This window comes from Cnephaeus nilssonii (assembly GCF_951640355.1).
Source record: "Cnephaeus nilssonii genome assembly, chromosome: 4".
NCBI lineage: Eukaryota > Metazoa > Chordata > Mammalia > Chiroptera > Vespertilionidae > Cnephaeus > Cnephaeus nilssonii.
This window is the reverse complement of record NC_137075.1, coordinates 14,825,632-14,843,133: the sequence shown is the minus strand read 5'-3', so window position 1 is coordinate 14,843,133 and position 17,502 is coordinate 14,825,632. Positions and strand designations below refer to the sequence as shown.

Below are 17,502 nucleotides of genomic sequence, written 5' to 3'. Positions count from 1 at the left end.
GTATCATGGAATTGGAGAAGGTACCTGAAGGGCCCAGAGGAGGAACAAGAAGAAACAAACAGAGTTCTGGAACCCCATGTGCTACTTTCTCTTCAGATGTCCCATTTTATCTTACAGGGTGGGGCACAAATAGGTTTACAGTTGTTCCTATACAAAATAATACAATCATTAATAAATAATAATACAAGAATAAACTGTGCTTTGTATACTTGCAACTGTAAACCTACTTTTGCCCCATCCTGTATGCTTGTGTGCATGTGAGTTTCATAGAAAAGTTAAGGTGCTGTTTGGGGAGGGAAAGGAAAAAGTTCCATTGCTGAAAAACTTAAAAAAAAAAATACTGGCCTAAATACCACGCTTAGAAACAACCCTGCTGTTCTGAAGAGCTAACTTGTCAGAAATCATGAAAGATGGGATCTGAAATAAACATGGTCTTTGCCAGAACAGGGAGAAGAATCATTCTGTTTTAAAATTCAATCACTTTCTTTCGCTGAAATTTGGAGTTTTTATATAGATGACATTAAGAACTATCATTTTATATAATTTTAACAAAAATGACTGAAGTTGATAACTTAGTTATATATGAAAAACTTTGAAGTAGTTATCAGATTTCAGAGTTAGTAGAAACATTACTTTGTGAAATTTTACAATAATATTTTTCAGGTTCCAATTTAAAAGATCTTAGATGTTAAACAAGGTTTTTAAAAGAGAATTTAAGAAAGAACAATCACAGTTAACTTATTCCTTCCAATAAATTGTATGAGAGAAGGAAAACATTTCCCAAATGGGTAGCAAATGATGAAGCAGGCTTTGAAGGTACACTTGATAACCAACAGGGTGCAATGAAAGGAAGGGCAGGAGAGGCCTTGAAAATGAGGTTAAGTCAACTGGAGTTTAAGAAAAGCAATTATTGGGCCAAAAGAATCTTTCACTTAAGGTTATTTCCCAAGAAATTAGTCATTTATTTTCATCTTATGAGATTAGTTTCAATTTAGTAGAAAGAGGGAAAGCTATTTCTTTGACATTGAAGAAGAAAAATTGTGGCTCTTTTATCCAGTCTTGTGCTCTATTTTTTCTATGTTAATCTGCTTTTGAAAGCTGAAAAATAATCAAAATAAAATTGGGAAAGATGTTTAACTAACGGTTTTTTTTAAAAAAAAATATGTTTTTATTGATTTCAGGGAGAGGCAGGGAGAGGGACAGAGAGTCAGAAACATCAATGATACAAGAGAATCATCAATTGGCTGCCTCCTACAAGCCCCTCATCGGGTATCGAGCTGGTAACCCAGCATGTGCCCCGACCAGGAATGAAACTGTGACTTCCTGGTTCATGGGTCGATGCTCAACCACTGAGTCACACAGTCTGGGCTAAGTAAAGGTTGCCCACCCCACCCCCCCACCTTTTCAAATCATTGGCTTTATTTCTTCTGGATATATTTTCATTTTTACCTTCATGAGGGATGAATTCTATGTCCAATAAGGTAGTTTAAATATTAACATCTGTTTGGTTTTGAATGCCTTCTAATAATGTGCAATGTTTGGAGATAAATATAAATGTAAACAATATAACATTAAGAATTTAGACTGATTCAAATATTGACTAACTAGTAGCCCTGCGCATGAATCCGTGCACCAGTAGCTCTCTGCGGGGCCTGGCTGCTCCATGCCCGCTGCCCAGAGGCTCTCCGCGGCCCAGAGGCCCTCCGCGGCCAGGGAAAACTGTTTGCCTCGTCGCTGCGGCAACGAAGCAAGCATTCTGCCAGGCCACTCACACTGCCCGCTCTCAGCGGCTGCCGCACTGAGACTGGGGGACTCCAGCAGGGCTGAGGGGACTGGGCGTCGCCATCTTGTGGCTATCGGTGCTGCCATCTTTGTGACAGAGTGATGGTTAATTTGCATATTACCCTTTTATTAGATAGGATACTATGGAAATTGCTATCCCATGTTAGATAATTCTTGGCCTAGACTTATTAACAATTTAAATTTTTTTCTTAACTCGATAAGGTTTAATTTTTATAATTTTACATCAGATTTTTATAAATTCTTAGCATCACCATGATCATAGTTGCAAACCAAAATAAAATCCTTCCATGGACACATGGAACAGACTGAAGGATCTCAGAGGGAAGGGGGGACAGGAAGAGATTAACCAAAGAACTTATATGCATATATGCATAGCCCATGGACACAGACAATAGTTCAGTGAAGGCCTGGAGCGGGGGGAGGCTTGAGGGGGTAAATGAGGGGACATCTGTAATACTTTCAATAATAAAGATAAAAATTTTTAAAATCCTTCCATGAACAACTTCTTTATATAATTAAGGTAATTGTTAGCTAATAAATGGAGTATTTTTAATTATTTTAAAATATTTCTATGTTAAATTATCAATTGTAAACCTGTATTTATTAAGTATAGATATTACTCATATGAATTTGTTTCAATATTAAAAAGAAAATTGAGGTTATACACAGAAAATACCTTAAATTCCTGTTTCACAGCTACAAACGAATCTGTAGCTACTAGTACATTCAGTGTAAACATCTTCTCTCTGGTCTTAGAGTATTTCTTCTCCTGGCTATTTCCACCTACTGTACTCATGATCCCATTTTATCTCTCTAAAGCTGGAAATTCTGACATTGGGTATTCTCTCTAATTTATGCATGTTCCCTCTTAATCTCACTTTGCCTACTTGCTCATTTCCTAATGCCCTATCAGTTGATCACACCCACTGTGGATTTCCAAATGTCCAATCCAAGGGGCTCTTTTCAGTTCTCAATTTACTTAATCTCTCCAAGGCATATTATAGTGTTGACCTCACTATTTCCTTAAAATGCCACCCTTCCTTTGTTCCTATGATCCCACAGTCTTCTGGTCCTCCTGCTACCTTTCAATGACTCATCTCCTTTGCAGGCCTTACTTCTTTCTGTTGTAACTTTTCTAAAAATCCTTACCCAAGGATATGTTTATTGATTTGAGGGAGAGAGGGAGAGAAACATCAATGTGAGAGAGAAACATTGATTGGTTGCTTCTCATATGTGCCCTGACTAGGAATTGAACCTGCAACCTTCTGGTATATGGGAAGATGCTCCAAACAACTGAGCCACCCAGCCAGGGGCTTGTTATAATTTTTTAAGTGACATAGGTAATATATGTTCACTGAAAAAAAACAAAAAGCTAAAGATGAACAGAGGGGAAAATGTCAAATGCCACCTGCTGAGAACCCTTTTGGGAAACTAGATTCTATGTCTGGGGCATTGGGGAGCCATTGACATATTTTGAGTAGGGGAGTCAGTTGGTCCCAAAATTCCTTGCAGAAGTTATTCTAGTTTCAGAGTAGATGGGAACAGGGATAAAAGAAGAGTTAGGCAGCAGTTCAGAAAGAGACAACAATGGCTTCCACTAAGGCCATAAGCACTGGAAATCGAGAGAAATGGGTGGATCTAAGAGATATTTGGAAGTTAAAAACAATAGGACTTGGTGATCATTTTGGATGATAAGAACACAGAAGAAGGGAGAGAGAAGACACTTAAATGTCTAGGTTGGATGACTGGATAATAGAAGCAATCTGCTTATAGAGGATAACGAGAGAGATTTTATTTGGGACTTATTGTCTTTGAACATCTTGGAAAATACAAAGTGGAGACATGATATATTTTTATGATATCACATATATATAGCTTGATGGGTATATGAAGCCTTGAAGATACAGATATGAGGGCCATGATTCATGAAATAATGCAAGAGGATGACATTTCTCTTTGAGGGTGTACAGAGTAACAAAAAAAAGCGATAGGGCTGATGGACATGCCATTTTATCCTTTGGCCTCCATGATGGCCAAAGAAAGAGAATTCCATAAAGGAGTATTAAAGGGAAAATGTCCAAACAAATCAGGACAAATCTAAAGAAGTCAAGAGAAAAGTAACACAAAAACCAAAGTGCCCACTGGATTCATACCAAAGTGATTCCTGATATGCATGAAAATGATGTCAAGAAATTGAGGCAGCCAGTGAAGGCCACTCATTGAAAAAGTTTGGCCAAGAAGAGAAAATGGAGATGATAGCTGGAAGGGAAGAGAACTTTAGTGGTTTTCACTTTTGTCTCTTTGTTTTCTGTGTGAGCATGTTTAAATGCTAATTGGCACAAGCAGGATGGAAGGGGAGGCAGTGAAGGTACTGGAAGGAGTGGCCATAAGGAAGTGAGCATCCAGAGTAGATAAGGAGGTAGGTGAATACAGAGCTTGAGGCAAGGAACTGAATTTAGGCTGGAGGAGAGTCACTTCTTGTATAAGACAGATGGCAAAGAGGAATGGATGGATACACTTGTGATGGAAATCTGTGAGTGTGATGACTGGGAGCTGGGTGATTTCCCTTTCTGTGATTTCTATTTTCCCATCAAGTAGGAGGCAAAAATACATGCTGAGAGTGAGAGAACTGAAGTTGGGGGGTAGGTAATTTGAGGAGAGTAGAGAAGGTTTTAAATAGCTGCTGTGGAGAATGAAAGTTGAGAAAGACACCTAGATCCGTGGTCGGCAAACTGCGGCTCGCGAGCCACATGCGGCTCTTTGGCCCCTTGAGTGTGGCTCTTCCACAAAATACCACAGCCTGGGCGAGTCTATTTTGAAGAAGTGGCGTTAGAAGAAATTTAAGTTTAAAAAATTTTGGCTCTCAAAAGAAATTTCAACTGTTGTACTGTTGATATTTGGCTCTGTTGACTAATGAGTTTGCTGACCACTGACCTAGATGGATTGTTGGGCAGAATTGGGAGCCAGTACAGATGTCAGATTGTGAACATGTGTGCCTTTGCATCCATTTGTGAGCATGATTCAGAAGTCCAATTGAGGTCCTAGATTTCAATTTGTAATATTAGTATGACAGAAAAATAGAGAGAAGAGAGCTAAACCTAGTGACTAACACAGTTGACATGGTAGACCATAGAGTATAAGCCCACAGCGAGGAGGGTGTAAATAGTATAGGTAAGTACCTCCCAGTTCTTGATCTCATTCCGTCTCTTTCAGAGCATGGAATTTCTTGTTTTTAATTGAACTATAATTGACATGTAACATTATATTCTTTTCAGATATAGAACATTATGATTGGATATTTGTATATATTGTGAGATAATCACCACAATAGGCCTAGTTAACGTCCTGGAATTTCTGATAGAGGGCTATTAGAGGCAGAGATGAAACGGTATTAATAAGGTCCAGGTGTGACCATGAGAATGGTTGACTAATTAATGTGGAGTAGAGGTAAAGATTGACAGAATTGAGGAGGCCAAGGTCTGAGGCTGAGGGAGGAAAGGTAACTGTCTGGGTCAAACTGCTTCTTGTTGTGTATTTGTATAGGAGATGTCATTTTAAGTCACAGTTTTATTCACATTACCAACAAGTATTCAGTAGCTCCGATGTTAGCTAAGGCTGCCGTTCCTCTTATCATATAGGAAATATTGGGTGAACCCCCTCCCCTCTGCTTTCCATGCCCTAGGCAAAGTCTAATTGCGGGGAATTCTATACATCATCACAGTCATCTCCAGCTTCTGATCATTTGCTTCGGGTTATATATTGTTTTGCTCTTGTAAGCATGTTGTTCTTATCTTGCATGGAGCTGGCCTAAATTTGGAATTCAACCTTTTTTTCTTCCCCTCCCTTCTAACTTCTACCTCTGTGAAAACAACAATCAAACAAAACCAAAACAAGAACATTCTTATAAGGTCATTGTGTAAAAAATAAATAAATAAGAAGGTTGGAGTGATGGAAAGGAATATACATTACAGCAATGGCAACAACTTTCAGGTCACGTACTACATTTGTCAGTTCTTAGAAAGTGCCATGTTGATCCTGAACTAGGCTTTCATTTTCCCAGTGAATCACTTAGCAGTCTTTTCTCTTCTCTGCCTTTTCTCCTTAAAAAGAAAGATTATCCTAAATTCCCAATCTGAGTGACTTAGTTTTCTCCAGGCTGTACCTTCAATATCAGCTTCAGCTCTTTTTGCATATAAAAAAATTGGCCTAATCATTAAATTCAGGCAAGAGATGATAGTGAATCAGATCATAGCAGTGGAGGCTATGAGAAGAGGTCAGATTCTGGATACATTTTGAAGGCAGAGCCAACAGGTTTTGTTCATGGCTTGGATAAGGGCTATGAGAGAAAGAGAGAAGTCAAGGATACTGAAAAGTTTTTGGCCCAAGAACTGGAAAGATGAGTTGACCTTAGCTGAGATAGGGAGCCCGTGGAAAAAGCAGGTTTTGCATGGGAGGATAAGGAGTTCAGCTTTGTCCATGTGAAATTTTAGATGCATTTTTATATCTAAGTAGAGATTTCAAGCAGGCAGTCAAATAGTCTGAGTTCAGTTCAGAGCTGGAAAAATATTTTGGACGAGTCACAAATAAATCTACCTAATTCCACTCTGTTTGTCACTTGACAGGTTCAGTGACTTAAAGTGAAATGATATGTCACAAACCAACTTTAATTGGTTAGACAATAATTAAGTTCCTACAGCATCTCATCAACATTTTAACAAAATGACATTATTCAAAGACCTGCTGGATAAGACATGGACTGCATAATGATAAAGTTGCTGACTACTCTATTTCCTAGACCATTTTACCCCACAGAAATGTTCTTTGACCTGCTACTAAGCACCAGAGGAAAGACTTAGTAAAACCCAAAGCAGAAGACATAAAGCAGTCTGTTCCTGATACTGTATTTCTACAGGACCTGCAGTACCCAGTGCATATCACTGCCTGCCAGAGGCCCAGACTGCTGTGAGCCCTGTCTTGGGGCTCACTCATTTCTCCAGAAGGGCCTCCTGGAACATAACACAAAAGCAGGACTTGATAGGGGCTCAGAGACCCTGTCCTGCAGAGCTTCCCCTCAGGCCTCTTGGCATTCTTTATTCAGAGGTGCCCATCCACATGACCCCCAGCCTCCACTGAGTAGCAGCAACCTGACTTTTTCATGAGAAGGTCAATCATGACAGTTAATACTCGACACGTTTTGGCACTTGGCACTTGTTGCAGGCATCAGGTTTAGTGTACAGTGCCTGAAGTGTGTGTTTTACTTGCCTAATAATGGCTAACAACTGGAAAGCAGTTACTGTGTGCCAGGCCTCATTCTGAGAACTTTAAAATATAGTAAGTTTAAAAGCAACCTGAAGCCATTCCAACTGATACTATGAGCTTCTGCCCAGGGCATGCAGAGACTTCCTGCTTCCTTTTCCTCTAATGTAGAGTCAATTGCAGAGCCCCTTAATCTTTCCATCCAGCCAGGAATCAAGTCATTCTCCATTTCTAGCATTCTGTAGAAGAAGGTTGTTAGAGCTCTGTTATATATTCTATTGATACCACCCAGTACTCTAGACCCAACACTCCAATATGTGTGGGACTGTGTGGGGTAGGGCGGGGGGCGGGGCGAAAGAAGCTCTCTAGTGGAAGGCTCATGAAAAGACAACATGGACGAAAGACAAGAGGACAAACTGACTCAAGTGTGAGCTAACATCTGCACAGACCGGCATTCCGTGGAACAAGTAGACCCCCTTTCAAGCATTGCCGAGGTGGACCTAGAGCAGGCACTCCTGTCACCAGAGGCAGACACCACTGAAAGGCAAGCCCCTTGATTCACTTCAGTGACCAATCAAAGGCTTTGCTCCAAGCAGCAAATGTAAAAATGTGCTGAGGCCCACAGCTCTAGTGAGCTGTCATATGAAATGAATTACCACGGCTCAAAGTCAGGATGTGAAAGTAAAACTGCTTGTGTAGCTCCTACTGCCACAGCAGCCGAGCCCAGCTGTGGACAGCCGGGCAGCCACTGTGCAGGCAGACGGAGTCCAAGGGCATTCCTTGTTACCCGGCTGTGCACGAGTGCTGCAGCCACACCGCAGGGCCGTGCAAACGGGAAAACAGCAAATGCACTCACAGTACGAATCATCTCCAAGGAACGCAAGATCTTTCTGGAAAACCCGCTAAGTTCTCTGTGCAGGCACGTATTTCTGGCTCTAATTAAAACTCTTCTTTCTAGTCTGTATTCACCCAAACAATGTTGAGTCAAACCACAAGAAAATCTGTTATCACTCAAGTTGGTACATATTTCTCATAAACTGTTAGATATAAAAGTAAGAATTGAATGCAGATAGCGATCCTCATGCTACCTTGGGTCTCACCTTCCAGGGGGCTCAGTCAGGGATCACAGCGCATACTGAGGGCATGGGCCTTGAGATCAAAGCCTTTGACAGTGGAGGAAGTATTGAGTCAGTCCAACCCACAAACCACGCTTTGTGCCCCTCCCATGTCCTCATTCATGCCAACGTTGTAAAAAGTTATGTGTTTGAAGGATGGTTTAAAGTGCCCTATGCAATTAAGTTTTAAAGCAAGAGGGCTAGTTTTCCTCCAGTGTATATATGAAACTCCCAATAAATTTAAAGTCCTCGGATGCACTTGAGGGAGAGGAAGGATTAAAAAAAGAAAGGTTTTTGAAAGGCACAAATATGTCAAAAAGTTAAACCGGAGGTGTTTTCCCCCTTATAATATTAAGAATGTATTAATAGTTGGAAAAAGTCTACAGATAAAAAAATATACCAAACAATGTGTATCAATTCCATAATCATGTGTTCCTAATTTGCATCACACTTTCCTAAGAAAAGCACTCCTTTTCACCTTGCCTGGGTGTTAGTGATTTGAAACACGTGCTGCTCTTTACTTCCTGTTAGTTGCCTATCCAGTGCAGGATTCTGTACTAAGTTTCTGTTATGTGATGTGTGTATTTGTTTTAAAAGCATTCCTCTGAGAACTCTAGTTTGCTTGTGATGCTTTTAAGAAAAACAAAAACACATATTCCTTAGCCTAATCCTAAACCAAGACACATACTACATAGTACCTGTTGTTCAGATGGTGTTTTGGGAAAATATTATGCTTTTATCCTATATAATAAAGAGGTAATATTCAAATTAACCCTCATGCCCTCACAAGATGGCTGCCTACGACCAGGCTGGCAGGGGGGTTAGTGAGGGACGACCAAACAACTGAACAGCAGACTTTGTGGGGTGACCAGGCCAGTGGGGGGGCCATGAGGGATGACCAGGCTGGCAGGGGGGTAATTGGGGGTGACCAGGCCAGCAGGGGAGGCAGTTGGGGGTGACCAGGACAGCAGGGGGGGCAGTTAGGGGCAACCAGGCTGGCAGAGGGGGGCAGTAAGTGGTGACCAGGCAGGTGGGGGGGACAATTGGGGGTTACCAGGCTGGTGGGGGGCAGTTGGGGGCAATTAGGCTGGCAGGGGGGGCAGTGAGGGGCAACTAGGCCAATGGGGGGCAGTTGGGGGCAACCAGGCCGGCAGGGGGGGCAGTTAGGGGTGACCAAGCCAGCAGAAGGGGGCAGTTGGGGACAACCCGACTGGCAGAGGGGGAAGTAAGGGATGACCAGGCCAGCAGGGGGCTGGGGCAGTTAGGAGTGACCAGGCCGCCAGGGAGGGGGCAGTGGGAGTGACCTGGCTGGCAGCAGGGGGCAGTTAGGGGCGACCAGGCCGGCAGGGGGGGCAGTTAGGGGCAATCAGACTGGCATGCAGAGGCAGTGAGGGGCAATCAGGCTGGCAGGGTGGGGCAGTTAGGGGTGACCAGGCAGGCAGGCAGGTGAGCGATTAGGAGCCAGTGGTCCAGGATTGTGAGAGGGATGTCCTAGGATCTGGCCTAAAATGGCAGTCAGACATCCCCCAAGGGGTCCCGGATTGGAGAAGATTCAGGCTGGGCTAAGGGAACCCTCCCCCCGTGCACTAATTTTGTGCACTGGGCCTCTAGTTCAGTTTATAAAACAGCATTAGCTACCTAGCCTCTCAGTGTATAAAGAAGCAATAAGTAACATTCATTGACAACAAAATAAAATTCAGGAAAAACAATGAATTCAAGTAACAGCATAACCAGAGAGGGTCCTGGGAGTGCTTCTCAAATATAGAGCCATTCATACCCTGAACACACAAATATTCTATACTTCCAACACTGTATTAGTTGAGAATGTTCCTTGCTAGGGAAAATGGGCAGAGCAGGATAAATTAACCAGTAAAGATTAAATCATAGTGCCTGGAATGTAGTAAGTTTAGTTGCTAATAAAATAATTTCACGTTGTGCAAACATCAGGTAACCTGTGTGCCTAATGCTAATAAGTTACTTGAGGTACATTTAAGGAAGCAACTCTGACTTCCCACCACATGTACCATTCTATGCCCTACTTTTCTCCCTTTGCCTATTTTTTTTTTTTAAATCTCCCCCTTGCCTATACTTTAGACCTTTAAAATACTAGACTGCTGGGCTCTACTGGTCAAGTTTTTAGGCTATAAACATTCATTCACTCACCACCATATAACATATAGAATAAAGGCTTATGGTTCATGCAAGAAATGTAGGCAAAATTACTTTCTCAAAGAGTAGTAGCACTTTTATTGCATTCAGGACTAGAAGTTAGATAATAGAAAACGTCATTTATAGATTAGAGTCATTAAAAGGGTCCTGCATTGCTTAAACATTGTATTCTAACATCAAGCATGTGAGTGCACAGTATATGCTCCCCTCAGCAACCCTTGTCTAGCTGCCTCCTGGAATAGCCAACATGCTGCAGGCTCTCTGTGCAACAACGAGAGGCCAACAACAAGCCAAATGCTATGACTAGTACATTTCGCACTCACACTTCATTGGTTTGTGTAACATGAAATTATGTAACTGGCATCGAGGGTTTAGGAATAAATGCAACTGACTTGGAAAGTCAGAGGGGATCCTTGAACAGCAATCATATATGAAGGAGTATGGGCAAAATACAGGCATTTGGGCAGGCATCAGGCCAAGGGGCTGCTTTCTAAGGGAGCTGTGCAAGGTGGTGGTAGCAATCACTGATGCCAAGTGAAACCTGGGTCATTGGTACCCATTGAGGTCAACCAGAAATGAGGTGGGGCCTAGAGTAAATGCTGGCTGGCACTAGACTGACCTCTGGGACAAAATTTCATCTTCCTCATTCTTCCAAAACTAACCAGGGCTGGGCTCTAGGGAGTAAATGCCAGAATCAGACTTCAGAACTGGTAAAATAATCACCATGATAATGAACACCATTTATGGAGTGCTTACTTTGTTCTGGGCCCTGGGTTTATGAGATTCAAATGCATAATCTGTTTGGAGCCAAGCTATGTCAATGTCCCGTCATGACATGGAAATGCAGTCAGAGACACAAAAGCCCAGCAACCAAGTAGCAATTGAAAGTAATTTTAGTCCTAGTTTCACTCTCTTGAAAATAGAGAGCAAAACCACACACTGTTAATCTTTTTAAAAATCCTCCACCAACAGGAGAGAGGTAGGTTTTTATAGAGAAGACCCAAGGCCTAGTATGGAAATTATTTGATTAGTGATAGCTTAAATGGTTGCCCTATTTGGGAAAGCCTACTTGGCTGTTGGTGATTGGTTGTCCTTAGGTTTCATTTTCTCAGATTAGCATGTGTTGACTCTAGTTTAGATTTTGGGTTGCTTACATAGCCTACCAAGGCACTAGAGCCACTTCATCTAATGGCCTCCTTGTTTAATTACATTAACAATGCAAAATTCACAAGGCATGAGGTTCCCTGAATGTCCCTGTTTCCCTCATGCAGAAGAGAATATTTCTCTTGTATCTCAGAAGAATGGTTATGTCTCATTTTTTCTCTCTAGAATTTTACCCCTTATTGGTGAACTTCACAATTTAGGAAGTTAATCTGGAAGCAGTATAAATGAATGACCAATTACAGGGGGGCAAGAAAGAATAGAAAGACAGTAAAAAACTGTGGTAAGCTTTCCAGGGGTGGTAAGTGGCAATGAGAATAGAGAGAAGCAATATAGAGCAATACAGAGAAGTGAATGACTTTGAAAAGTGAATATGGTAATTTGTTTGATGGCGTGCAAAGAAGATAAGAGTGGGGGTTAAGTATGAGGCAGGGAGATTCTTGGCTTGAGCAGCTAAGTAATGATACCTATTACTGATATGGGATTCAAGTTTAGAGAGAAAACATTTAAAACTTCATTTGGAATATGAAGTTTGAGATAACTGTGAGACTTCCAAGTAGAGATATCTAAGAAGCATTAAAAAGAAGCTTCTGGAGTGGAGATATAAATTTAGAAAATGATTCCACCTGAATGGTATTCAAAGTCAGGTAGTGAAAGAAACCATCTAGGAAGAGAGAACAGAATGAAGACAGAAAAGGAATTTGTTCTAAGAAACTTTCAAGATTTATGGTTGGGAGAAAGATAAAGAGCCATCAATGAATTGTGGGAAGATGAGGACAAATGGAGACAGAGAAAACCAAGAGACTATGGTAATAAGAAGCAGAGACAATTTCAGAAAGGAGAAAGTCAATTATATTGAACCCTGTTAAGGGGCCAAATAAGAGAAGGACTCGAAAGTATCTATTGCTCTTTGCAACATGGAAGTTATTGATGACCTTCAAGAGGACTGTCTCAATGGAGAGGTGAAAGCAGAAGCAAACCTAGAGTGAGTTAAATGGAGCTTAAGACCAGAGACAGTTAGTTCAGACAACTTTCTAAAGAAATTTGACTATGAAGGGAAGAAAATGAGTCAAATGGTAGGTTCTTTTTGCAGGTGGTAGTGGGGGGTGTTGTTTTTTTAAGGTATGGAAACATGCTTTTAAATGATAATGGGAAGGAATCTGTAGAAGGGAGAGGTTAAAGAAAAAGTAATGAGACGGACTACTTGGTGGTAAAATGTCCCAAGGAGAAGGAGACTGGATGATACAAGTGGAGTAATGGACCTTGGATAGAAGGAAAGAGACATCAGGAAGGGGGTAGGGGGGAAGCTGGGTTAAGATGCAGTAGATTTGCAGATTTGGTTAAAGTAGTTCCTGTCTAAAGGCTTCTATCAAGTTTATGAAGAATCCCTTAAAGGTTATCTGCTGAGAATGGGGACTATAAAGAGGAGTTGAAGAAGATTTGAAGTAGGCATTGAAAAGAGTGGGGAAGTAACGTATTAAAGAGAGACATATTTAGATTGCTGGGCAGTGGTGAGAATTCATTTGAGATTGGATTTGCCTTGTTGTATACATATTGCCTCCATTAGGGATCAGCTATTAGTGAGGGCATTGGAAAGACAGAGTTGGTTATGGTTGTATTGGATGGATGTCAAGGAACCGGTAAGAGAATAATTGAAAAGATGTACTATGGAATCTAAACTGGTTGTAGAGGAAGTGAAGACGGGAGATGGTTAAAAACAAAACAAAAAACATATATAAGCCAACTAGAGGCCCCGTGCATGATTAAATCATGCATGTGTAGGGTCCCATACACGCTTTCGCTTTCGATCATGGGGGAGCTGGGTGCCTGTCCGCTGGTGCCGGAGTGGACCGGCACCCAGCTCCCCCGCTTTTGATGGTCCATGGTGGACGTGAGCTCGCTGCCCCAGAGGCCCCTTCTGTGCCGCAGCACAGCCATGGCGCAGACGCTGAGCTCGCGCCACCACTGGCGACGCGAGCTCAGCGTCCCGCAGGCCCAATCGGCCACCTCGGCCACCCCAAGTCCCGCCCCCCCTGCGCCTCCTGGCCAATCGTGGGCATAGCGAAGGTACGGTCAATTTGCATATTTGTCTATTATTAGGTAGGATGGACTAGAGGTTGTGATGAGAATAAGCAAGTAAATTCAATGACCAAATCATAGAAGTAGAAATTGTGATTAGAGATTTTGAAGGTGAAGCTGTGGAGAGTGATGAAAAATAAGAACCAGGGTGTGGCCCTGGAAGTGCGGGACTAGAATGTGGTAAAGATCATTGACAATGAGGAAGTCAAGGAACTGAGAAACCAGACATCCTCCCAGACCCCTTGATCAGGGTTTTCTCACACACAACCTTCTAAATGTTTTATATTTTTCCTTTCTTATTTAAATTATTAATCCACCTGGAATTTATGTTTGTGTATAATATGAGATTACCATTTTTATGTTCTTCTATTTGGATAACAAACTGTCCTCAGACCAGTTGAATAGTTTAGTCTCTGAATACTCCTTGAATTCCTTCCTCCCATGCTATTCCTGATTCCTGTAGCTTGAAGTATTATAGCACCCTTCAGTCTCTCCTCTCTACATATTCTTTAAGTTGCCATAAAATATTTCTTTAAAAAATATAAATTTGACCATGCCACTCTCTTGATTAAAGTGCTTAAAATTTTTTCTGTGTTACATTTAGAATAAAAGCCAAACTCCTAATCTGGCCATATTTAAGCTGCTTCACAGTATTTCTCCTTACAGTATTTCTTTCCTTTCAAATCATCCTTATTTTCTAACATTATCCACACTTTTACTCAAATATTACTGTGTAGGTAATATATGATTCAATTAAATGTTAAATCTTCATCAGAACTACTAATTATGTTAATGAATGATAGATTTTTAAAGTTCTAATTCATTTATTTGAAATTTATTGGACATCTACTATGCATTAGGCACTATATGGTACTCTAAGTTTCAGAGTTTGCAATCTAAAGAAGAACAGAAAGCATAAATCCCAATATCTTTGAAGAATGGAAGAATTTAAGTGTAGCAACATACATTTGAGCCAACTGCTATTAGAGAGAAATTACATTTTGTTTGATGGAAGTCTATGGAAGCTTTGTCAAAAATTTAGGTCGTGAAAGATGGTTAAAATTTAGAAAATCAGAGAAGAAGATGGAAGTGCATTTTAGGTAGGGGGTAGCATCAATCAAGGCAAGAGAAGTGGGGAAGTGTTACCTTGGAGTACAATATAGAGCAGGAGAAAGACAAATGACTAGAAGGGTAAACTGAGGCCAGAGTACAAAAATACTTTAAGGTTAATAGACTGGCCTCTAGCTAGCATTGGGAGTCAATGATAATCTCTATTAAGGGACTGGTATAATTAGGTTGTGACATGATCAGGTGGAATTGAATGCAGAGATTAAACCTAATAGGATGCACTCATAGTCTAGGCATATGTTGGTTTATCCTAGAAGAGGGGAAGCCAAAAATAATGCAAGAGAAATTTTAAAGTAGAATCCATAGCAATTAGATGACCAAAGAAAAGAGAAACTTGTCTAGCTCAGCTCCAGAAAATAAAAAGGTAAGAATTTCATGAGAATTTCCTGCATCTGACTAAACATCATCTGTATTTGTATTAGCTCAAACAGACTTTTTTGTACCTCTTTTTTGGTAGCTTTAAAAATATTTAATATTTAAAAGTATTTCATAACCTAACTTTATGTCTTTAAATTAACAGTTTCATTCTTATTTTCCTTCTTCTCCTTACGTGTGACAGCTTCTACTGCACATGGTTGGGTCCCCTGATCAGGACCTCCAGGAAGCTGCAGCTGGTTGCATATCTAACATCCGCAGGCTGGCTCTTGCTACAGAAAAGGCAAGATACACTTGAAATTTGAACAGACATTTCAAGCTATCAAATTTTACATGACAAAGAACATATCACTCCCATGGCCAGGAAGCTGAAATTAGGAAACATTTATTAGCAGATCCTTTACAAGCAGACAAATGCCTGAATGAAAACATATGGATGAAAAATATGAAGGATGCTGTTCATGCAAAAACTGCATGGATACTTTTGTTCTATTCAGTGTTTTAAGGATCTGCATGTAATGAAATATAAAGCCAATAAATTTTTTGTAATTTTCCAGGAATCGAGAATATATGTATCCAGTATTTTTTTTTCCAGTAATGCTTTTGTATTTGTGAAAATTTTAATAAAAGATATGGTCTTCCAGTGTGCAGTGTTATAGTGGATGAGTTTTTAGAATTCCCTTTCTGTTAAACCTATCTAACAGTCTTGTCATTATGGTTTTGTCGTTTTGATCACTTGCAACCCATGGGAGAGTTCTGAAGAGATGTGCTGATTTCACAAACTGTTATTAAATAGAATTCAGAATTAAGCAGCTGGACTTGAGAGATCATTCCGAGGTCATTCCAACTTCCTCCTAAATCTATTAAACATCTGAAAAGATAATGTGTAACTGTCACTTGCCCAGATCATGCAAATCACAAAAACATAAGCAATGCATGAGTTGTGTGTTTTTTAACTTTTGGGTTTACACAGCATAAACAATGATACATTTTATTTCCCTCACAGGATTCACCAACACTTTTATTGAAAGAATGAACTTGTGCTGGTGTCAGGATAATATTACTTCACATAAAATTGCTTTGAATTTCTGTATTTGTTTTCAGCACACAAAGTACTTTTTAAAAAGTGGCTACAAAGGATTAATAGCATTTTATCAGGTTATAGAAACATTAGACGCCACTTAAAAGAATCACATATGTAACCTCAGTGTACTGAAATGTTTGGGAACTAACTGTGCAAGCATCACCAGGAAAATAACTTTGTATGCATCAGCTCTCTAAACAGACAGTCTAGGTTAATGCTTTAAAAAGCAGGCGAGGAGGTTTTATGGAAAAATATTAAGTACTGTGTATGTTTGTCATAATTTGCAGATGATTAACTAAATTGAGCTAGATGTAAATAATTTGTATGAAATGAAAAGCCTGTACAGAATGAAATTACCAATGATAATTCCTATGATTAAAAAGCTAAGGAATTTCTGAGAATTTTAAGGATTTGTAAAACACCAATTCATCATCATTGGTTTTAAAAGGAGGTTATAAAAGAGAATAATAGAAACAAGGAAATGATATGAATACTAAGAATTAAACTTAAGTAATAGTGTAAATCCTTTAACTTTCAACAGTATATATTTCTAACATTAAAGTTACCATGTGGCTGTGTTTCACTAACATTAAAAATACATCTAGAGAGATCCAGGATGGCAGTGGAGTAGGTAGAAGTTACACTGACCTACTCCCTGGATCAAACTGGAATTACAGCTAATATAGAACAGTCAACCTGAATAACCAACTGAAGACTAGCTACAAAGAAGTCTCATAAGTGAGGATTTACAGAAGAAGCCACTTTGATACTGGCAGGGAATGGGAGGCAGTGAAAGGTCTAGCCGCGTACCCACGTGCAGTGCCTAAGAATCCAGAGGAATATCTCAGCTGTAAAGGCTCCCCCTTAGGAGTGTGGGGTCTCAACCCCATCCCTGGCTCCCAAGCCCAGAGGATCAGAGCCCAGCAGAGGAGACCACATAACAATCTGGCTGTGAAAATCAGCAGGGATTCTGCCCACCAAGGGAGAGATGGGAGTCAGATGCCCTCTCAAGAGGCCAGCAAAAAAATTTCATTCACAGCCACTTACCCTGAGCTCCAATGGAGGGAGGGTGGCTGGGAATAGAACAGTGTTGTCTAAGGAGAGAATAGGTTGTGCGGCTTAGAGAGAGAGCTGAAGAGACAGCCATCAAGGTCCCTGTGCTGAGTCCCTCAGTTGCAGACGCCATCATTCTTGGGTCTAGCACTCCCTTCCATATGGTATCAGCCTGGGGAATGCAATAGCTCCACCCTTCCTACTCCCTGTCACCCTCCCCTATAGCGTTCACACCCTGTGGAAGAGTCAGCTGCCTGGGGTATAGAGATGCAGGCAAGC

The 17,502-nt window shown here is 40.7% G+C and overlaps 1 protein-coding gene across 2 annotated transcripts in view; it reads left to right on the top strand.

Annotated features, from left to right (window-relative positions):
• ODAD2 (outer dynein arm docking complex subunit 2) overlaps nt 1–15,384 on the top strand; it is a gene marked incomplete at both ends in the record, with an annotated part of 204,179 nt that extends 188,795 nt beyond the window's left edge. For both annotated transcript variants that reach the window (XM_079769716.1, XM_079769715.1), the window contains one exon: nt 15,271–15,384. In XM_079769716.1, coding sequence (XP_079625842.1) covers nt 15,271–15,384 — 114 coding nt within the window. The remainder of the gene's footprint in view (nt 1–15,270) is intronic.
• Between the last annotated feature and the right edge of the window lie 2,118 nt (nt 15,385–17,502).